General features: G+C 35.2%; 1 protein-coding gene across 1 annotated transcript in view; it reads left to right on the forward strand.

Annotated features, from left to right (window-relative positions):
• Window positions 1-24,992, forward strand: part of GRIK2 (glutamate ionotropic receptor kainate type subunit 2) — a 485,925-nt gene that overhangs the window by 284,034 nt on the left and 176,899 nt on the right. Inside the window, exons 8-9 of the mRNA XM_016220206.2 lie at window positions 14,431-14,574; window positions 17,343-17,450. Coding sequence (XP_016075692.1) covers window positions 14,431-14,574; window positions 17,343-17,450 — 252 coding nt within the window. The remainder of the gene's footprint in view (window positions 1-14,430; window positions 14,575-17,342; window positions 17,451-24,992) is intronic.

Genomic DNA, 24,992 nt, shown 5'->3' on the forward strand with positions numbered 1-24,992 from the left:
TGCCTACCTTATGTTGTTTAGAAATAACTACATACAGTAGCAATGTATGTTATTATGAAGCATATCAGTTTAGCAGCAAATGCAAAATTTTTGAAATTTGATAGACCTGGATTCAAATCTCAGGTGTGCTCCTTACTGAGTGATTTGAACCTCAGATGTGCAGACTCTATTACTTATATTATTTTATTGTTAAAGAAAACTAAATTAAATAATATCTGTAAAGTGCCTACCACACTGCCATATGGTAGACATTATAGAAAATAATCTTTGACCAAATAACTTGTGAGATATTTACTTTCCTTGTAATTAAAAAAGTACAGAGTATTACGCATGGGGTATAATAGTTAAAAACTGGAATGATAGGCTCAAGTGATAGCTGTTATGCTATTACTGTGGCTTTTCATATCTATAGTAAACTTAACTCTTTTAAATTTTGGTTAAGGATAGTCTTTGTGATTCAGCTAATTTGAAAGAATTATGAATGAAAGGAAACATTCTTCTACTTTGAGTGCTGGATATGTATACCACCTTTGTTCCTTAGGAACAAAAATAGGGGCAAATGCCTAAGTATAAAATGTGTTGAGTTTTATTCAGCATTTAACATAGAAAAATACTGATGTTTGCAGTAAGTTTTCCTTAAAATGCAGTCAAATTCACATATTAGTTAAGTAGCACATATTTAGGAGGTGAGAAAGGAAAGATGGATATATAATTGTGTAAGGGAGGGATGGGGGGGTTCAGGATCAGGAATGCAAAAGAGCAGAAGAAATATCACCCGATGTCATGAACTATTGAGTAGGAGTCTACTCAATAGTTAAGAGCTTTGCATTGAGGTGCTTTGGTCATACTCCAGTACCCTCCGTGAGATTTGAGTCAATGTCTGCTTTATAAGACTCCCTTCTGTGAGATTCCCTAAATCTAGCTCACAAGCTAAACTCAAGGATAAAGTTGAACTATTTCTTAATGTCTTTTAATCTAAATACCTTTTTCTTACAAATTTATCAAATTTTTGTGTTTCAACTAACAAAGAGAGGATAGCTTAAGCTCTTTCTATCTTTACTGCCTCATCATTTCCGAGACTTCTTTTTGTTTCTTCTGGTGACCATTCTTATTATGCTTGAGACATCCCCTTGCTGCTAATTTATCTTTGAATTGCTACTCCTCTGGCTTTCCTTGGAATCCCTGCTATATCTCCCTCACCTCCTGCTCTGTGTCTTTTTTGAATTAATTTCCTGAATGGCATAGGATTCAGTGCAAAAAACAATATTGTAATAAAAGACATTTGTGTCTTGGTTTGTGATTTATACTTTGTTTTATCAAGTATAAAACTCAGAAGTATAAATGTCAAGAGTTAACTGATACAGCTTAATCGGTCATTTCCAATTTTGATGTTAGTCTATTAACCTCCTGACTAAAAGGGCATCTTAGAGTACTGGCTTGCATTTGGTTTTGAAGTCCTCTATGATTTCTTTCTTAATAATGTTCACAGCAGTGTACTATTAAAGTTCTTTGCTTCAGTTCACATTCTGATTGTCCCTGAACCTGTGTAATTCACAGTAGGAAGGGTACTGTTGATTCAGACAAAGTTTTGATCCATGTATTTTGGCAGGCATAATGTGTACTGCTGTGTCATCTTATAGTAACCCTATTTGGTGCTTTTATAAAGCAACCAATTCACAGTATCGTGGTGGTTATCTAAAATTTTCCTACTGCATCAAACGTTTTTCTGCAAAGAATTAAGGGTCTTAATAATTAGAAAACAATAGTTATACATTTTGTGAATTTATTTAATATAACAGTTATATTTTCTAGTACTTTCATGTGTATAATTTTACATAAATCTTATTTTTTAACATATATTCCAACTCAATAAGGAAATAGGAGGAGTAATTGTCTCATATTTCCCTGAGGAAACTGAAACCTAAGACTTTTCTTTAAGATCCTTTCCCTTTCAGTTGTCTAAAATTCCATTAAAATTAGTCAATAGTAAAATGAAATCACATTTGTCCTCTAGCTTGTAAAGTACAGGATAACCATCTTCAAATACAGTTGGATCCGCATGTATAAAGAAAGTCATAAACAAAGTGCTCTCCATCTCTCATGTCCTCTTTTATCTGTATTGGCTTCATTCTCAGACGGAGGTGACATATCTCCTGGTACAGAACATCAGGAGAAAAAATGTGCCTCTCTTCTAGTGGTTCCCTCAAAAGGCCTGGGTTTAACTTATGAGCCAAGCTCATACCACTTGGCCATGCCCGAAACAGTGGTTGTTATCAGTCCTGGAAGATTCAGAAGTAGGAGTTTGGGTCAGGGAATGGACTCAAGAAGAAGGTTCTGCTGATCTTCAGAGTTCCATGTTCTACATTTTTAGTCACTTACTTACATTGATTCTAAGACGAAATGATATATAAAGAATCCACCTTAGGGAAACCCATTTAACCCATCAAAGGACAAGCATATTTTAAATGTCTGAAAGGAAATGTTAGAAATCTCAGAATATAAATAAAGTACAATCTTAAAAAAGAACTAGTGAGAATTCAGTTTTGACATTTTCCCTTGACCCCACCATTCTTTTCAACTTTTGTTTTTTTAGATTTTTAAAACTCCTTTTGTTTTTTGAATCTCTGGATGTTAATAGAGAAAAAAATTCAAACAATGACTACTTTCTAATAATTTGGTAGAAATGCACTGCTGCAGGTAAAATTAGATTCCTTTATATTACCCTGCATATGGCATTATATTAAGAATGTTGGTTTACTTGTTTGTCAAACTCACCTACTATACTCCAAAAGTCTAAATTATCTTTGATTTCTCATTTTTATTACCCAAGCTCTTATTTGTATTTGATATCAATAACAAAAACAATAATACCATTAACAAAAAGTATTGATGAACGAGTGAATCAAACTATAAAATGCCTAGAGACAAATGAAAAAAAAAAAAAACACAATTGGGAAAGTACATGTTCATATGGGAAAAGAGACATTCAAGAGACTTATGAATGGGCAAAAAAAGGCATTTTCTTATGGCTGTAAAATGATAATTATTTAAATCTATATATTTAAAAAATCAATATTAACTTTTTTCTCCTCATGCCACTGAGTTGGCTCTGATTCCTGGCGACTTTATGAATGAGTGATGTCCTCAATGTTCTGCTTCATCACGCCCTGCTCAGCTCTTGCAGACTCATGCTTATGGCTTCTTTTTAATGGGGTTAATCCATCTCATATTTGTTCTTCCTCTTTTTCTACTGCCCTCAATTTTTCTCAGTATTATTATAATTTCCAAAGAACCTTGCCTTCTTTTGATGTAAGTAGGGCAACTTCAGTTTTGTCATTTTTGCTTTCAGTGATGTTTCAGGCTTAATTTGAAGTAAGACCCACTTGTTCATCTTTCTGGCAGTCTAGGGTATCTGTAGAGCTGTCTTCCAATGCCAAATTTGAAATGAATCTTTTTTTTCTATTAGCCTTCTTTACTGTCCAACTTTTGCATCTGTACATAGTAATTGGAAATGTGAAGGTGTGGATCATCTTAGCCTTGGTTTCTAATAACACATCTTTGCTCTTGGCAATCTTTCCTAATTCTTCCATTGCTGCCCTTCCAAGGTCTATAAAATTTGTAATAATTTCGATGTCTTCACTGACTATGTTAAAGTTGTGCATTTTTTCTGTAGTCATTTTTGTCTTGATGTTCAAATATAGTCCTGTTTTATCACTTTATTCTTTTACTTTCAACAGAATTATTCCAAATCATTGCTACTTTCTGCCAGTCAGAAGGTGTCATTGTATATCTGAAGTTATTGATATTTCTTCCACCAGTTTTCATTTCTCCTTCCTATGAGTCTAGCCTAGTTATTTTTTGTCTATTTTTTAAATTTACATGTTCTAAGTACAGGTTAAACAAATAGGGAGATAAAATATACCCTTGTCTGACATCTCTCCCTGATACAAATTGATATTATCAGTTGCTAACATATTTGAGATTGCCAGTTACCCTGCTTCATAATTATGACATATTTTAAATTTTTTAGTTCACACATTTGTAAATTTATCTAACTGGTCCTTACAACTTTGTGAAGTATATTGCTATCCTACATACTTATTTTAAGATGAGCCCTGGCCAGTGTGACTCGGTTGGGTGTCGTCCAGTGCACCAGAAGGTTGCCGATTTGATTCCCAGTCAGGGCATAAGCCTGGGTTGCAGGCTCACTCCCTGATTGGCGTGGTGGGGCTGTGCAGGAGGCAGCCAATTGATGCTGTGCTTTCATATCGATGTTTCTCTCTCTCCCCTTCTCTCTTCCTTTCTCTCTAAAAATCAGTAAAACTTCATAAAAATAAAAGATGAGGAAAATTATGTTAAGAAATATAATTTCACATAGTGACTAATAAGTTACAAAGCTAAAGCCCTAATTCCCATTAGTTTTCTATGAAAATTGTATTTTCTCATATTTCTGTGACAAGTTACTATTATAGTTTTTATAGAGTCATAAGTAAAACATAAAAAGCTAAATACAATAAGAACATATTAAGTCATAAAGGTTACATATTAATATATGTTTACATATCTGCGGTTTTCTTTTCCCAGAAATGTCTATATTAATTTCTACATTATTCTTGAAATCACACTTAAGTTAGATCTTTACAATAATTTAACTTTTTTTGTTTGGGTGAATTTTATATAAAGTCTTAAGTTCTCAATTGCAGGAATTTGGAATTAGTATTTACATGAACATTTGAACTCATGAATTCAAATTTGTGATGTTTATTTTTGGATTGCATACTCCTGGATCTCAAATTAGAAAGACTCAGTTTGTTAACAACATAAGAATCTATTTTAATTTATCATATTGAAAAAAGTAAATATAAATAATATCAATGAATATAAATTTTTAAATGCACGAAGCTAATTTGAACTCCAAACATCAAGATAATTGGATGTATTGGAGACCAGGTGGAAGTGCAAAGAATACTTCCCCTTAGATATTGACTCTTTTCTAGATCAATAGCAGTTCCAAATGTAGTACAAAGCAGACAAGATTTAACAGGGTCTAAATTATTGAGGCTAGAGCGTTGTTGTTAGAAAGAGTTCATTAACAATCCCATCGATACAGTGTGGTTTGTGGACATTAGTAAGAGCTTCATGGAACATTTTTAAAGAGAACGAGGTATCTCAATGGACTGATGTTAGTGGGAAAAATTTAATTAGGTAAGTATAATTACATTAGTTAAATGAAACTTTTAATTGAAAATCTGTTGGCATTTTTTTAACCAGCTTCACAGCTGTCCTTTAATCATTTATATTTAAAAAGTGAAGTTTCTCTACATGGTGTTTAAGAAACATTTAAACATCTTGAATTTGTATATAAATGTTTAAAGGAATTTAGAAACCGTGGCAGTAAAAACAAACAGGATTTTCTGCTTGGAAATGGAACATTTTAAAGATATATGTAGGAAAGAAAAAAAATTATATAGAAAATTTTCATGGTAAATACATATAATTTTTGGAAAGAATACAAAATAGTCATTTCCTAAAGCTTTCCCAATTGCACCATTAAAATTCCATGGACTAAATTTCTTGCCTTATAAAGCTCTAAAAGTTTACAGGGAAATAATGCTATTTGTTAAATTATCTTCTTGAGTGTTTTTAAGGAAAGTGGCATCCAGCAAGTACTCTTGTAAGATGGAAAGTCCAAAATTGTAAAATATAAACATAAAGAACCAATGAAAATTCTTACTATCCAAATTAGCATCGGCCACATTTTAGAATATATTTTGCTAGTTGTTGTTCAAAATAGGTCTATTAACTATTTTGTGGTAGCTTTTAGCTTAAGCCAGAGAGTATAGGTTTGAGACACATAGACATGTATTCAAATCCACAAATTCTGAGGAGCACAAAACAAATGGATCCGTCAGTTACACATGGCACTAATCCTGGCCCATGCCCTTTCTTTGCGGAATCCCAGCCGCTCTGTCCCCCAGTGCCGTCTCCTTCGCTTGACCTTCAGAGCATTGCGGAACTTGAATTTTCTTTCTAACTCATCAATTTGACTGTGAGGCTGAGTCCATTCTATTGTTTCCCCTCCTCCTATTTCAATCCTCCCTTTAAGCTTTTATCCCTTTTAGTTCTCATGGATACTGAATCTCATACAGGCAGCTACAAAAATTTATATTTCTTTTAAAGGTTTTCCATCATGCAGCTTCTGGAGTCTCCTTTTATTCAACTAATTGGCAATATTGGAATCTCTCCGGTTAGTTCAAAACGTGAAGTATAGGCACATCTGTGTTCCGACAGTGCAAGAGGATATAAAAGAAGATAAAACACTGGGATGTTAGCGAATGACTTCGGGTAGGAGAGAAAAAGGGGTTTAGTTTTCCTCTGCAGAGTATCACTAGGCTAAGGTGGATTTTCATATGAGTGAGCAGTTTAACACTGGATTTAAGACAAAGAAAATATAATACAAGTATTGGCAGGTTTTATCGGGTGAGGCAGGAAATGTGTTGAAACAGTGACTTTTGATTTCCCTTATTTATTTGTATGAAATGTTAATACATAAGTTTGTTATAAAACACACAATGCATAAGAATTATGGGGTAAAGATAGATAAAGTAAGCTCATGATTATATTACAAAGGCCAAAATACAATCGGATGAAATGTGAGTTTTTTGGAATACAGTTGTAAGCCAAAGGACACTAAAATCCACCGGGTTCTAGCCCCTCCTCTTGCAGACAAAGAAATTGAAGACTAGAAACAATCTGAGGTAGTTTTGTCCAGGTTCACATGGCTGGTGTGCAGTTATCTGTCCAACAGCAGTTCTTTGGTAACAAAAGCAAGATATTATAATATTTTTGCCACTTATATTTATTCTTTAATCCTAAACGTGTCACGTAACGCTTGCGCATTTAGTAATTTCTTTTGAGCTCTGAATTGTGGTGTGTGCACACTACATTTTACAGGAATCAGATTGCCGTATGGTAATTCCCTTCCTGCTCCTCTCCTTCCAGAACTTGCTCTGCTTTTCTGAACAGCACGAGCCCTGTTCCTTCATTTAGGCTAACAGTGGGTGTAGAGAGGTTGAAACATTTTAGTGCTTTCTAAATCGGTTTCTAGTTCTGGATAGCATCCATGTGGAAGAGCTCGCTGATCTTCTGGTGATCTCATCGTCACCATCATCTAACACCTGCCTGCGCCCCGTGTGCCAGGGATTGTGCAGCCCGCCTCAAAGCGTCATCCCATGCAGCCTGGGGGTCCGCGCAGCTGCGGGTAGAGAACTCCAGCTTCAGAACAGCACGCAGAGCAGGCCGCAGAAAGCACAGCGGCAGCTGCAGGGTCACTGGGAGAATTGTCGCTGACAGTCGGCTCCCGAGCGGGTCTGAGGGCGTTTCTTCAGCCCCTCCGCCCCGTCAGCACCTGCTCTGTGCCGGGCAGAGCGGGGCGCAGGGTGCCAGCTGAACGAGTGAGCACCAGCTTGCCTTCCATGTGTGGCCCTCACTCTTGCTCAGAGGGGTGGATGATTCTCCATCCTGCTCAGGAAGCTTCAGAGGTCAGAGTCCACCCTTTTTCCCCACCAGCCTTAATATCTGTATCTTTGAATTGAGGAATCAGTATCTGGAATTGTTTTTCTTCTGGAATTGTCTGTTTTTTTTAAAAAGTTATGTTTCCAATATGGAAGTGATGTGGCAGATCAATTACTTTTAATTTCCAATTATAAAATGGGGAAACAAGGCAAAGGAGGATTTAATTTTTTGATTATTTGTTTTAGATAAAAGATCAAGTCAATAAAAGAGCCAGAATTTGTAAACTTAAACTCCACTTGTTAGACTCTTCTGCTCTTTGTGTTATGCACTGGGAATTCAGAAATGAGCAAAATCTGAGACGTAAGAGTTCCAGAATGGATCTGCCACCTGCTAGCTAGCATTCAGTTCTCAAAGGGGACCTGCCTGCACTTATTTAATGGAAAGATAAATGTGTTCACAGAACTGTTACTATAAATTCATTTAGAAACGGGACAGAGGCTGTACTCACATTCCTCCCAGGTCTGAACTGCTGGCAGATTTGGTTCACTGTACCTCTGGGAGGTAATACATTCTGACTAAATGGCTTAGTTGGACTGTTATTCAGAACACCATAATACCCATTTCTTTTACAGTTTAAATGAACTTTTTGGTTGAATTCATCAATTTATTGAAAAATGCTTTAGATGGTTACCATGCTTAAGACAATGTATAGAATACTGTGTGGGGTGTTACAAAGATAGGTATGGTTATTATCCAAAAGATGCCAGTGATCTAGAAGGGAAGATAAAAAATGAGAAAGCATAAACAGTTTTATTAAAACTAGAATGAACAATGAGTAAAGAAGATACAGATCAGTGATGCTTAGTTTGGGATGTTACCAGAATAGAGTGAAACCTATGAACCATCTTCCCAGAAAAATGCATAATTACATTTTAAAAAATTTTTGATAGCTGTGTTGGAGTAAAATTGACCTACTATAAACTTCTCAAATTTAAAATGTACGATTTTATAAGTTTTGACATACATAACATCACTGTAATCAAGATACAAACATATATCACAATACTTTTAAGAGTGATTACATTTAAATTTAAATGATTACGTACAACATTATGGGTCTTTGGAGTCCAGGATAAGAGCCCAAATATGCACAAGTGCTTTAGGATAATGCTATTGTCACAAATGGAACTCTGCGTGTCATAACAGAGAAAATAAATTGAAGAGGCAGTGTTTCAGGTTCCTCCAGTCAAATTCAGTAGAGGTCCCAAAAGCCATGCTCCCTGGGGGACAACATTCCAAAAGAATGTCTCCTCATTGGAAAGAAGAACAAATAATTTTGCTAGCTTTTTGCTGAGAGAAGTTTTTAGTATATCTGAGAGATTTTATGTGCCAGTGTTCCCTCCTATGATTGTATGTAGTGCAGAATTGGTCATTTCTAAATATTTGTTTCATGCTTCATGCAGATATAAGCTGTTTTAATTTTTTATAACTCCTAGAACATCTATCTCAGAACTTTACGCAGATGTTTAATGATGATTATAGTGATCAGAAACAGAAATATATGCACTCAACATGCACATAGTTGGTAATTTCTGCTTAGTACTAGATTCTCCTGTAAATGAAATCTAAGCACATAGAAATATTTTAATTATTCACAGCATATATTATTATTCCTATTTGTATATATTGGGAAATGTTTTAATTATACATACAAAATCAAAAATATTAAACAATAGTCATTTTTATCATTTGAAACTTTTGAGAGCATCTTATTTTCCGATTCATCAATTATTTAAAAACGTGTAGTGGGCTTTTTTAGAGCATAAAGGAAATGTAAGCGTATTTCACTGTTCTTTCAATACTTTAAAGTCTCATCAGACATGAGGTTCCCTGAGATAGATGAAAATAGCACTGGGTGACTAAACCAATTTCTGTGGCAATAGCTCAGCCACAGATATTAGCATTTGCCACTCTTCCACTTGCATCCCCGTTACACACTCCATGCCTAAAAGTAATTAGACTAGGGATACGATAAACCCAGCAATAAGTTAGTGAGATGCTTACTGCATAATTAAAATGTATGCAAAGGCACTTTTCATGATCTTTTAAGCCACTGTTTAGAAAGATCACTACAGATTTACCAAAATGTGTAGGACTGTATTGCACAATTTTAAAGGCTTGCAGAACCAGTTTTTGACTGACAGACATTCTTTCTAGGTTAACTAACTTATTTTAGAAAGAAAAATAAAGTTCCAAATCCAATCTAGTCTGAGGTAGGCTCTCAAGGGGGCTCCAATGTCATCAGTACATACTTGACCCAGCTTTGAAGCGTGGAGGTCTGCACGGAGATCTGTCTGTACCTATCTCATCACGCCTTCTTCTGGGCTGCATTCCCAGGGTGAACAGATACTCTTAGCTTTCCAATAAGTGTGATCTATTTATATATAAATGAGTAATTATACTTGAAAGAGAGAAAATAGGACAGATTGTTTTGTTTTCAACGCTGATTTTTTTTTCTCTGCTTCACTTTTGTCTTTGTAGTTTAGGATGTGAATGACTACAACTTTATCTCACCCCCTCATATGAATTTTAATAGCTAAATTGTACACATTTTTCATTATAATTTAATTGGTTAAATTACAATTACATTTAACCTTGAAACTTTCTTTAGAGGTAGCTATTAACTATAGAGAAGAAATCTGACTTGGGAACCAAATGAACTCCTATTTGAATATCAGCTCAGAGACATACTTACTCTCTACGGGACATGGGGACATAATTGTCTGGTATTCAGCAGAGCCTCCAATAATATGAGGCCTGCTGCCATCACTTTCCCTTCTGTCGTTTTCTATAGTTTCATGGGGAATATGGCTTAGGGAGGTAGTCAATTATGATAGTTCGGATGGTGATTCTAAGAATTAGGCCTTGCCTGAGTCTTGTTTCTAAATCTTGTTTCTGAGCCTTACTGCTGCCAGAATCTTGTTATGATAGTTTGGAGGGTGGTTCTCAGAGCTAAATTGGCTCGATTCTTGTTTTCTGTGTCTTGTTTCTCAAGGTGTGATAAGACCTTGAGAGAATTACTTTAACCTTGCTAAGCTTCTAAAACATATGGCCTTTGTGAGAATGCATGTAAAGAAAAACACACAGTTGTGCGGCATAGAGTAAGCATGCAGTGTAACTTAATGGTACTATAAAAATGATGACAAGGTAATTAACCCGTATGTCTCCTCTTCTTTTCTCCTCTTCTGTTCTACACCTTCCTTTTTCTCCCCATTTTCCACTGAGAAGAGTCAACACGAGGAATTGTAGAGTCAGTATGAGAGGGTGAAAGACTTAGCAAGAGCAGTTCAATCAATGTCTATAATTTAGAGCTGAGAGTAAGAGAGGCCCTTTAGCCTGATCCTGAAAGATACTCTGCCTTTAGAAAATCTTCTGAGCAGCAACCTTATAAAGAAAACCTATTTCTTTCCTGATTTTTTCCTGATTAACATTACTAACTTCTTAACTAACCTATTATTGACCCAATACCATACCTTTATGTATTTTTTGTTTGTGTGAATTTATATTTATCAATTCTCCACAATCTATACCTTTCCTTATTTTGCAGTATATTTTCATTATGTGAATATTTATTGCTTATCAAAAATTATACAGATTAGTGCATTCAAGTACTTATTGATATTTCTTATATTTTGTAACTTCAGAATTAATTTGAACTATTTTGCTTTATTAAATGTAGATCACTGAGCAAAAATCTAGAAGGAAGGATGTGAACTCTGGATAGACAGTCTGGATTCTAATCCATATTCCCCTATATTATATGATCAGAGGCCAGTTACTTAAGTGTTCTCTGCCTCAATTTCCTATTAGATACAGACTCAATGGATTTCCAACCAGATGATGGTTATGAGAAGTAAAAGAAATGATTTAAGGAGAATGCCTCACACATAGTAAATACTGCACAAATGTTAACTAATAAGTTACTAATATAAGAGAAATTTTCAATCATATGCATGTTTGTGAATATAAGAAAATATTTTTGAAACATTAGTTTCTCACAACTTCAAATGTGGAAGATTTTGCATATTTATAGCTTTGCAAAAAAGAAAGTAAAGGTAAGTCTGACAGGATATCAAATTTAAATGGAAAATAAGCCTATATTTTCACATAAAACAACTGGTCTAAAAGTAGGATGAGAAAAAGCACCCTAACCTGATGAAAATACATAAAGAACAGTTTCAAAAGCTCTATTTATTGCTTTATCATAAATCAACATATTTTAAACTGGGAATTCAAGAAGTAATTTGGTCAACAACTTTTTCACTATTTACAATTTTTTTTCTAGTACTTACACAGTGGTTGGTAGGCAAAAGTAGGTTTACAGTTGTATGTGAAACAGTTTATTTTTGTATTATTATTTATTAATTATTAGATTATTTTTCATATGAACAACTGTAAATCTACTTTTGTTCCACCCTGTAGATTAATAAGTATTGTATTCCTTTTATAATTACACTTAAAACCACAGATCTCAAATAGATCTCAAATCTCAGGTTATCAACTAGTGTGTCCTCTGACCTTGAAGCTGAAAATGTTTCCCAAAAATGATTTTTTAAACTCTGAATTAGGCAAATTTTCCCCCCAGCATTGTTATTTTAGATAAGCCAGTAAATCATGACAGGATAGTAGGAATATCTTAGTTTTTGTTCTTTTCATTATTTTGTGGAAATAGTGAAAAGTTTCCATCTTGGGAATACTCGCATTGGTGTTTAGTAACTTTCCATCTTTAAAAAAATAACTAAAAAAAGAAAAACAAAAATTAAAATTCTAGTATTTACTAATTCCAAAATTAATCATAGGTATCATTTTAGTGTATTTTCTTCCCTTTGATTTTTTTTTTTTGGTGGTTGTTGTTAGTCACACAATATGTGGTATGGTGACTAACACCAGCCAAGAGCATTTGAATATGGGCCTCTCTCCGCTTCTTAACCTGTGTGACTTTCGTTAGTTACTTAACTTCTCTCAACCTTGGTTTTGTCATTTGTAAAATTGGAATAACAATAATATTTTTATTAAATCATTATTGTGAGAATTAAATAAGTTAAATAGCCCATGCCAAGTATTATAAAAATGTAAATAACGGTTAATGCTGGAAACACAGCTCTGTATAACCTATTTTTACACTGAGCATATCACTTGCAATTTTCAATTAAACTGATCATTTTTCAAATCATGATTTTTACTAGTTATATAAAATATCATTGTGATAATATTGTTTTTTATTTTAAACATTCAACAGGTTTCCACTTTTATCTATTTTAAAAAGTAAATAATGTAGGCAGCTTTTGTTCTTATCTCTTATTTTCTTAGGGTAAATAATTACTGGGCTAAAATGAACGTGGATATTTTTTAAGGCTCCCTTGTGGTGCAAATTGCAAAATACCTTTTGTCTTTCATTTAGTTGTGCCTGAAAGCATTCATTTTTCTATACTTTTTAACAGTGATTTTTAAAAAATTTATTTTATTTTGACATCAAATGTGTCTTTTATGCCTTAGTAACTACTTTTATGACCACCTGTGTGGTATATGAAATATGTCCTCTGAATGTTAACTCAGGCCAAAAACAAATATCAGTTTAAACCTCAGGCTCAATGACACATGCCTGTATCAATCCCACTTTTCTAGTTTTCACTACACAATCCTCAGAGCATGTGAAAATAGTCGGTTGATATTTACAAAATGAAGGTTATGAGTCTGAGCTATATTCCCTAAAGATTTATGAACTGTAAAATTGCATTACTGCTATGCTCCGTCATTGCACTGCGCTCCTTAGCTGCCCTCCGTTTCATGTGGTAGAGCGCCTTAGGATCCATTTGCATCAGAGGTACTGCGCGCACTCATTTTTGTATTGTTTTGTGGCAGGCGCTATAATCTACAGGGTTCCTGTTCATTTTGGAATTCATTTCACAGCTCGCTAATTGTGTGAATGGGAAGAGGAAATGCCTGCCTTTATTCCCAGGCATGCCAAGCAGATGGCCCAAAGTTCATTGCTAGCGGCACCGTCATTGTGGCTCTCCTCTCTAGGTAGCGAACCTGGCATCCATCCCTCAGACACAATTCGAGGGTCCACTTCACACGGCAGTGACAGTTGCTGAGCCTCTGGTTTGTTATGACTTATAAACATTTTATTTTTCATCAGTCTCTGGAGCGGTCAGGCATTGGAGCAGGTGCTAACACAGAATTCATATTTGTTTTACTTGAGAAGCCAAAATGAACTTTCATTCATATGGAAATTTTGGGAAAAGAAAACAGTGGGAGGGATTAAGTTTAGTTTCTTGAAAAGGGATTAATACATGTATTGAGGTTCAAAACTGTAGCATCATTTCTGAGATTGAGCCTTTTGAAAAATTGAATCGAAGAAAAGATCAGGGTTTATGTTTTTATTATTTTAGGTGAATCTCCTATCAAATCCCTTTTTTCTTCTCATAAAAGAAATCGTTTACTTATTTTATGTACAATTTGTGATTTATGTAGCCATTCCAAATGCTAGCAGTTGCATGCAGTGTGTGTGTGTGTGTGTGTGTGTGTGTGTGTTGAGAGAATAGGGTACAGATGGGTAGTAACAAAAATGAAACAATGAACGTCTTCACCTGCTTCTCCCTCCAGCAGAAGCGCCGAGGCGGGTGAACTGGGTTAGCCCTCAGGAAAGGGGCGCTGTGGTCTGGTGGAGCCGATGCAGCCGTTGATCACAGTGTCTTATTTAAGATAACCGGGGCACTGATTTAAGATAACCTGGGAAGATACTGATTCCCGGGTTGGTATTTCTCTCATCCCTTCCTTGCCTTCAACTCCACGTCGCCGCCATGGCTTCCACCGGTTTTATTGACTCCACGCTTCCTTTCTCTTGGCTTTCAGACCGACGCTGCTCTGATGTACGACGCCGTGCACGTGGTGTCTGTGGGCGTCCAGCAGTTTCCCCAGATGACAGTCAGTTCCTTGCAGTGTAACCGACACAAACCCTGGCGCTTCGGGACCCGCTTTATGAGCCTAATTAAAGAGGTAGGTCAGGAGACGAGCATCTCCCCACCTCTTTTGTCCTCTAGCTGAATGCATTGAGATTATTGCAGTTTTCTTAAAAGTGACCTGTTACTTTTATGTTTTAACTTAAACCTACTCTCTTCCCCATACAAGCAAAGTTAGCATTTTCACTTAACAATATGAAACAGAAGGGGGAAAATTACATGATAAATAAATGGACATCCTTCAAAATATCTATAATTGTGGAAACAGATAAAAATCTGTGACCTATGATTTATGGCATTGCTAGTTTCACCTTCCTGAATTTTTATGTGTGTTACTTTTTATTTATGTGGAGATATAAATGTTTAAATAATGCTTGTTTATAGTTTAGGCAACATGATATGTAGTGAAATTTTAACATGCATGCTATTTACACTACACTAAATTACACCCACATTGTAAATCTTAAAGAATTATTATTTAGATCTATGGTTCTTAATTATAATGTCTAGTTATTTTAATTGTATGAACAGTTAACATAAATCATAATACATAGATTTGTAAAAGTGTAAAGTTTACTTCATATTGCATAATGCAACCATTCTATGGACATACGTTTTTTCTCACTATATCTGTTTTAATTATAGACTATCTACATAGTGAGAAAGAAATGGAAAATTCTTTAAAATCACACACACACAGGCACACACACCTTTTTTCTATTCTTCCCATCATGAAGGAAATTCCTTTGTCAGCTTAGAATACTTTTCATTTGATTAAAACAGGAGTATTTATATGAAAGTTTAACTATGAAAATTTAATCTTTGCTATGAAAAATCGCAGGTATTATTATCATATAAGATTTTCCATTAATGGCTTACAAGAATGAAATCATCAGTTCATCATATAATAAATTATTCATCATAAAAGTAAAAGTGCAAATAGGATCATAATTAAAAATCTCTGGGTCTTTGGAAAAGAATATCCTTGAATTTTCCTTGTGTAATTCTTATAGAGCTCTCAGATAGGTGAAATGATACTCCCTGTAGAGCATGCGTTTCATTTATTGTTCCACATTATACTTTTATTTCTCGTTTAAAACAGTATCAGAGAGCCAAACAGGTTTGGCTGACTGAAGAACTGCCTTTTCTGAATGTAGCACTTGAGTATTGAGGCATGTGTCAAACATCAGCCTATAAAAAGCCATTGCATGAAACTCACTATTGTATTTACTGTAGGGTGTCATTGAGGACCTTGTCCACTAAATCACACAGTGTCCCCCTTATGAGGACCAAAAGGTGACATTTCTCTCAGGTCTCAGTACCAGGGAAAGCTGTGCTTCTCCTGGGTAGTTGGTATGTCTTAAATTGTGGACCTTGTATAACGCGTCATCATATTCTCTTTGTTCTGGTTGCTGGGAAGTTCAGGATTGAATTTGTGATCGACTTTTATTAGATGTACAGTTTCACCTGATGTCAATTTTCTCATGCAGTCTCTCTCTCAGATTTTTTATTTTTTTTTTTTACTCTTCTACACTTCTACTCCAGTACTTCTTGATCAATCACCTGTCTATTTTTATACCAATATGTACTTTTGTTAATTACCTGAAATTATTTTATTTGGAAGAAGTTGGAGTAAAAATAAATTTTTCTTCCTTATTGGAGACCAATTAATACATGTTTAAGTTTAGTGATGACATGTTACAATGTGCATATAGGTATATATTATAATTTTCTTATTTTATTTATAATTTACTACCTAAAACTATTTTTTTTAAATATATCTTTATTGATTTTAGAGAGAGGAAGGGAGAGGGAGAGAGAGAGAGAAACATCAGTGACGAGAGAGTCACTGATCAGCTGCCTCCTGCACGCCCCCGACTGGGGATTGAGCCGCAACCCGGGAGTCATGTGCCCTGACCGGGAGTCGAACCGCAATCTCCTAGATCTGTAGGTCGATGCTCCACTGCTGAGCCACGCCCGGCCGGGCTCTAAAACTATTTTAGAATAGCCTACCCATAAGTACCAAAGAAACACATGAATCCTGAGAAATGTAGTAATGATAACATCCATTTGTAGTCCTTATTGAAAATTGCCCCATGACCTACTGGGTTTTTACTTCTTTTGGATCTTGGTGCATATTTTTTCAAACATTATAGTTGTGGGTATATGTTACATTATTTAAATTTTTCATATATAACTCTTTTTCAAACTATTTACAAATGACAAATAATGGAAAACGTCTATTTTTGGCAATATAGTCAGCAGAATGGGAAAACTTCTTATATGTACATTTTATAAGCCCAGATATTTATTCACCTTTGAGGGGGTGAACACATTAAATTGATTGTTATATGTACTTCCATCTACATGGAGAGCTCCTACTAGAGGAAATGTAACTTTATGTGAAGTAATTTTATACATTTCTCCCTGCCTCACTTAAGGGAAACTAACATAATAAGTTAATTATTCTAGGGGGAAAGTGTATAATCAAGTCGTATAACATAGGTTTTCCTAGATTTAGTTTCTTTCATTGTTAATAAAATAAGTTTATTTTCACATTAGTCTAAATTCAGGAGTGGTATTTTATAACAATAATTCTATTTGTAATCTCCAGTAAGATATTCACTATTTCCTATATCATAATAAGTGACTGCATTCTTCTCATTTTGCTTAAAGAGGTTTGCTGTTTTAAAATTCCATAGTAATGTAAGTTTATGAGAATTGATGAATATGTTTTCCTTTTTTTCTGGAAAAGTGTTTTCTCTTCCTTTACTTATTTATGAATCTATTTTTTTCCCCCCATAGGCACATTGGGAAGGTCTCACAGGCAGAATCACTTTCAACAAAACCAATGGCTTACGAACAGATTTTGATTTGGATGTGATCAGCCTCAAGGAAGAAGGGCTGGAAAAGGTACTTTAGGCATTCAGCTTATTTACTTTTAATTATTAAACAGAACATATATACAGTAGAAGTAGGAAATAGAGCTAAAATGCTAGATTTGAGGCATACAATAAGGACTGTACGGAGATATTTGCAATGTATTGCTATACAATGTGAGCTTGAAGAGAGAAGGAGGCCTATGGGTTGTTTGGGGAGATATTGCAGTTTGGAATAATTTTAGTATAGAGCCATGAATTTGAAACTATTCTGAGTGAAAATGACAGATAAATAGTGACAGAAGGCATTAATTGAATCTCCAACAATCTTGTTAATTCAAAGAATAGTAATGTATTGGGACTAAGTTTTTAAGAAGTAATGGAGAAACCAGGTGACAACAGTGGGAGGAGACAATAATAAAGAAAAAAGGAAAGACTGGAGAAGAAATTCAGGGGAGAAGTTAACATTAGAAAGAAACTGGCACAGACCTCCTGAGAAGACAGATAATGTATTGAGAACCTGTGAAGGCAAGTTGGAAAAAAAGGGTATTAAAAGAGTTACTTCAGTCTGATCCTTGCTTCCATGTCACTGAACCTGCGTGGGTGGGGAGAGATTAACCAAAGAATTTATATGCATATATGTATAACCCAAGGACAAAGAAAATAGTGTGGTGAGGGACTGGGGAGGGAGGCTAGTAGGGAGTGGAAGAGGTCAATGGAGAGAAAATGGGACATCTGTAATATTTTGAACAATGAAAAAAAAAGAGTTCACGTCAAATGTTTTTAATAGCTTCAAAAATTAGTACATGGAGTTATCAACTAAAAGAGGTGGGATTTAGTTTTGTCAGATCTTAAGAATAATAAGCGTTTTGGAAATGCCACTGTGGCAGACTTGACTTTGAGTCAGTAGAAATAAAGTCTGTTAAGTATCAAAAGGTACTCATTTTTTAAATTTAGTAGAATGGTTAAGAGATCAAGGACTAGATTCAGAAGAATTGGGCTCAAATTCTTGCTCTGCCATTTACTATTTAAGACAGATTTTTAAAAAACACTTCTAAAAGGTATTAAAGTCTTAAGTGAGAATATCATGATCTCTAAAAGAACCTGGAAATACCTTCTTTATAGGATTGAGGCTAGGAATTTTAACTGTTCCTACTACGATCTATGACTGGGTGAGGAAAATAAAGAAAAAATGTGTGAAATGCTGATTTTATCCATTACTTCTCCTCATGTTACTGCCTTTTCCTCATTTTGTCTTGGTCATCTTTGAACGTCACACTTCATTTATTTAATTCGTTCTCTAGCAAAAATGCAGTGAACATCTATTTTGTGCAATTATAAAGGTTATACTCTAGTGAAGGAAACGTGCCAATAATAAATGGAGTCATAAAACTATAATATTGGATTTGGCAATAATAAGTGCTAATAAAAGATGTATTGTCTGCGCATCATTAAAATGATATCTTTTGGGTCATTTTCTGAAATGTGAACTTTAGGATTGAAACAGTTAATAAGAAAAGTCCATGCTTCTGATGTTTACAACTATGGAACAGATGAAACAGGAAGAAGTAGATTGTGTTTCTGACAGACAGGGAGACTGGGCAGTGTTCAGGGAAATGAGCTTGGAGTTAAAATTTTCCTGTGGACACATCCTTCCCACTTAGATAGTGCCCATAGATCAATGTGAATCTTTTCCACTCTATCTTGACAAGGACCTTGGTTGGAACCAAGCACAGTTAGCCATGGTCCGAGAAGAGTCACCAGTACCAAATACACAGCCAGCCACATCTGTCCAGTGACTCTCAGCAATACCACATACACAGCCAGCCACATCTGTCCAGTGACTCTCAGCAATACCACATACACAGCCAGCCACACCTGTCCAGTGACTCTCAGCAATACCACATACACAACCAGCCACATCTGTCCAATGACTCTCAGCAATACCACATACACAGCCAGCCACATCTGTCCAAAGATGCTCTCAGGGCCATGGGAGTGCCTCTGTGGAACAGAGGAGGGAAAATAAGGGGGAAAAATCAGTAGGTGACTTTGTCTACCTCAGGCAATAATAGAACGACTTCTTTCTTTGAGAGCCTCGTATTGAGTACTAACAATAAGAAAAGGGAAATCAAAATAAGTGATTTTCCCAGCTTGAATTCTTCTGGTCAGTGTATATTCTACTTTCAAAATATACTTAGAATCCATCCATTTCTCTCCACATCCATTGCTGAAATCATAGCCTGGGAACCTTTCACCTGGACATCTACATTAGAGCCCGACAAGCCTCTCTGCCCTACTCCTCCTTGTGATCCATTCCCCAAACCACAGCAGCCAGCCAATATCTTTAAAAGCAAATTGATCTGTCATTTGTGTATTTAAACCCTTCCATTTGCAGTGCATTTCCTCCCTTTCCCTCTCAACTCCACCATCCTCTCAGATGTGTTCTATGTTCCAGCTACACTGACATCCCCCCTCATTTTCTCACAGGTTTAAAATTTTCTATTATTGGCAATCGAGTTTTCCAGTCTGTAATACCCACCTCTACCCTGTTTGCCTGACTAACTCTTATTCATCCCTAGGGTCCCAGCTTAAATGTTATTTCCTTAGCTAGGCATGCCCGAAGTCCCTTTCAAATTTGAGTTTGTCAGAGTGCCCCATTCATTGCCTTTCTGACATTTACCGCAATGTATAATTATGTATTTACATGTCCATTTAAAAAAAAACTGTGTTCCTAGCAAGAATACATGCCCTATTAAATGGGAAAAAATGTCGTCTTACGCACTATTTATATATTCAAGGCCTGGCAACGTATGTGGCACAAACTACATATTCAAGAAATATTTATGGACTGTTGAGTGAATTAGGATCACTATGCGAATCGTAAGAGATACTTCACCTGGAATGATTACTCAAGTGTCTGCTGCAAGGTTGTTTTCTTATAGCCCAGTTTTCTTTTTCTAGCCTTGCTCCATCCCCACGGAGTAAGAACAGAGAAATCGAGCGGCTAGGCGGGCAGTAGGCTGGGCCGGTGGGGCCAGGCATCCAGGGGTGCGGGAGCTTACAGTGCACAAGGCAGCACTGACGCCCCAGGTTACGGGGGGCACGCTGCACCAATGGCAGGTCCGCCCTCCTGCATGTCATACTTTCTGACACCCCAATATTACATCAAAGAGTAAACATCATCGTTCTATTTATACATTTTTTCTTATAAATATATGGTATGGAAATAAACAAAGGCCAATCAAATGAGAATGAACAGAAGTTATTATTCAGAGCTTGCCAGGGAGCCAGCCACCATCACTTTCATATGGCAGAGATTCAAAGGCAGGCAGGAGAGTGGAAAGCTTTATAGTAGAATAAAGAGAACTCCTCAGGGGTCTGAGGAAACTGGAGGTAGGCTAACTAGAAGTGGGGCATCTTAGGTAATTGGTTGGAGGGCACATTAATTTTCTCTGATAGACCCTGAGTGGCAGAAAAAGGGGAGGGGAGCTAGCAGTTACTGAACAAATTTTAATTACCCTGTGCAGATTGCTGCGGCGGTTGTAGCTTGTAGTTTGTGTACAGAAGATGTTTTCTGCAGAGATTCTGGACCAAAGTTACAGTCATACTTGGTCTGACCAGTGTCTGTTTGTACATTTGGTCTTTCAGTGGGATTATTTGGAGTCTCTTGAAAGGAGAGGGAGGGAGGGTAATAATAGGGCCAGGAAAAATTGAGGAAATATATAAATGTCCTTATATTTGACAATAAAATGAGTTTCTTAGGTTTTGTTTTGTTTTCAGAGTGTGTAACTAGGATGTGATTTATCATTGGAAATGGTTTAACCTTCCTTACTTACCGCTGAAGCTTCGCTGTGTGGTTAGGAAAGACCAGCTTCAAACGAAAGAAAGCACATGAATAATGGCATAAGATGTTAAGAAATGTCCAGAAGGTTCTTAGAATATAACATCAAAGGGATTCTGTTTAGAGCAAAAACAGTTGAAAGGATTTTACACAAGCCATGTTTGAACTGAGTTAATGGCACTACATGACGATGGTGCATTTCCATCGCAAGATGAAATATCTAGAGGCCGTTTTGGGGGAAATAACCACTTACACTCGAAACAATACTTCTAAGAAACTATAATGCAATAATAAAATCACTGAATTCTGCCACATGTTGCAGATGAATGTCCTTTTTCATCACTATGTACATCATCAGATGCTTTCCATGAAAAAAAAATCAAGCTCTTACTATTTCACCTCGTTAGTTGTTCAAATGGATTTTTATTGTACTAGAGGATATTTGCTTCTAAGCAGAGGTGTTAAACTGAAATCATTCTGTGTGCCTCTCCTGTCCCTTCCCTAGCATCAAAGTTTGCTGTCAGTTCTGGTTATTTTTCTGCTCTTCTTTTGCATGTGCTATTTATATTAAAAGAGAACTTGGAGAATAGATTTCTTTGTCTCTTGGTCAGAGAAAGGCCTAATAAACCTTATTAAAACTGTTTTTATATTAATTTTATATTCATTTAAAAAAATACACATTAGGATGAAGCAAATATATTTCTCTTGTCAGACATGGTGCTAAAGTCCTGGTGTTTAGGACCATGAACAACTACACTGCGTGTTTGCCCCATCATGTTTTTGTAATAAAATCAGCTTCTAACTTGTGCATCCTTAGAGAAAATCTTGAAAAAGAAAAGAGGCTACAAAATGCCATCTTATGGAATGTTTGCCAATTTCTGCAAAGTTAAGAATTCAAATAAATAATATAAAGCAAAATAATTTATATTTGCAAACCTTTAAAAGTTTAAATGTGTCATATTTATTCTAAAGTGAAGTTTCATTCCAACTTTTAACATCTTTACCTTCTGAATATTCACTTTTGCATTAGTAGTCACTAGGACAGAAATGGATAACAGCAATCCATAAGCTTCTTGCTTGAAAATGTCAATATTTTGATAATATATGAAGAGACTAAGAATTAGTGAAACCCTGCTTACCCGAGTTTGCAGGCAAAAATGTTCCAGGATCAGAATGTTTCAAAGTATTCTTTAAAGAATTTTTTGTAGAATATAGATTTTAAGAAAAAGTAGTAATTTTCTTAGAAATCTTTGCTATTGACCTTTCTCTTGTCCGTAGAATCCTGTGCTTATTAACTCCCTGTGAAAAAGGTTTCCCAATGGAATTTACAGACTTCAAAATTAACTTAAAGCTGTAAATACACACTTGCTAGGTGAAAACTATTTCTTTGATAGATTTTTAGATACCTAATACATAGCAGTTTTTATCTTCCTCTCTTTGATGGCATTTGATGCATAGAGCCTGTTCCCATGGCAACAATTACCCCCAGCTTCCCCAGGAACTGAGATTTGTTTTGCCCCCCTATGGGGAGGCACTGCTAATGCTAATGGTATTCTTCCAGCCCGTCAGAAATGAGTTGTCTCTTTCTTAAAAAGCAGAAATGCATCCTGGGCAGGATCCAAGCCTAGTGTTTTTCTTTGGAGATGTTAACATTTAATTTGTCTCACTATTACATAGAATTTATTATACGTCTTGTCTCACAACTGTTCTTATATATTGCGGTTGTGTGTCAGTGTATTTACAGTTATTATTTTGCTTGATAACTTTTAACCTTCAGGGTGGTAAAATAGTTAAGAAAACTATTTACAAATGATGTTTATGTTTAGATACCAATAGTATTACTTTATTTGAAGGCAAACAATTTTGTGTTTTCACCCAACAAAGGATAGAAACTATTGTGGGGTTTTTTTCCTTTCAACTGGTGAATTTGATTAAACATGTATGTATAGTAAACATAATTGTAATGCATTGGTTCTATTTCAAAATAAACTCTGAACTACATTTTTACCCTTTGAAAAGTGATCTTTAATTGAATCATATCATACTGTTTTATTTGAGAATAGTTAGTTAATTAAAATTTTATTAAAAACTTCAGAACTATCACCAGTTTCTTAACACTTTAATTATGCTTAGGGTTTACTTTGTTCTACATAAACATAATAATCTTAAAGGTAACACATCTATGTTTAGATTAGTTATCCCTTTTTGTGAGATGATTATACACTTAGTGATTTATTGTCCTCATATTAACACTTACTGATTTACAAATGGTGACGTTATAGAGCCTGTGGAAAATGGTACATAGAGAGTTTTAGGGAAGAGATTAACTGAAAAGTCCCTTTACTGTCCTCACGGGCCAAATCACTTACGTATGAAGATGGCTCAATTCCCAATTAACTGTTCTTTACCCTGAATTTTCTGAAATGTCAGGCAGCACATAGACATTGAGTGATCAGGTACCAGTTTTGTGTAAGTCATCACCTCTTGCTACTTAGCCCAGCGGAAGTATGCATATTACCATTGTTATTAGACAGTACTATTATTAGACAGTAATGCAAGTAACTATCTCTACATTTTATTTAAAAATTCAACATTAGAAAGGGTGAAGTAAGTGAGAATAAAAGTGTGTAATTTGCCTGCAACACTTACCAAGATCACTACTGTGTTGAACAAATTCTGTTCCTGCTCTCCATGTACACATAGGCTTGAGAAACCTGAGTATGGAAATTATCAATAAAGAATGAGTTTACTTATCAGTAGAGAAATATACAGTCTACTAGTGATATTCAGTCAATTGGCAGGAATATTTATCTTCTAAACATAAATTGGCATTTAGTATCAATATCTTCCTTATGCTTTCCCCTTCTCAATACTCTCAAATAGGACCATCAGGGATGGCCTTTCATCTACAAAAGAATGGTAAATGTTCTTCAAGGAAAACTCTACTTTATCGCTCATGTGGTTGGAGGCAACTAATTATTGGGCAGATTTTGTTGTAAGTGATAGAGACTTCACATTGTGCTAAGACCACTTCAACATAATGTACAGTGTGGTCTCTCATGATCACCACACATGCTTTCTATGGAAAAGCACCACTTACGTTCTTTGCTCAAGACAAATATATTTGTCTGACATTAAGTCAAAACAATATATAATCAGATCAGAGAATTCTCCTTTTTTATGCTGTTCTATAATGAAAAACTGCATTTTTTTTTTCCTGAGTCAACATTGGATATATTGTTAGTAAATGTCAATAAAACAGTGTAAATAGAATTTTGATAGATTCTATTGTGTCAGCTATTTTTTAGTAGATAATTTATGTTAAATGATTTCTTAACTTTAAATGAGCTTGACTTTATTTATAACTAATACCTTTAAACCTAGCTGGAAATGTTTATTTTGTTCCTACTTGAAAAGTTTTTGGAATACTTATCAAAAAGATTATTACTGAAATTCCACAGAAAATAAGAAACATGACTCACTGATTTTGCTTACATACATGTTTAGAAGAAACTATAAAATGCTAATTACAGATGAGGTAGTAAGCAATTATGTAGCTCAGGAAGAAAAGTGGAAGCATTCTTTGGACAGCAAGAAGTAATATGATTTGTAAAACAAGGGAAGTTTATACTGAGAAATCTGTGAAAAACAAATATAAACAAAGTACCAACTTGAATTAATTAGATTCTTAATTTTAAAATTATTCTGAAAACAAATGATTGTTCTATACAA

Source organism: Miniopterus natalensis, chromosome 5, assembly GCF_054644295.1.
Source record: "Miniopterus natalensis isolate mMinNat1 chromosome 5, mMinNat1.hap1, whole genome shotgun sequence".
NCBI lineage: Eukaryota > Metazoa > Chordata > Mammalia > Chiroptera > Miniopteridae > Miniopterus > Miniopterus natalensis.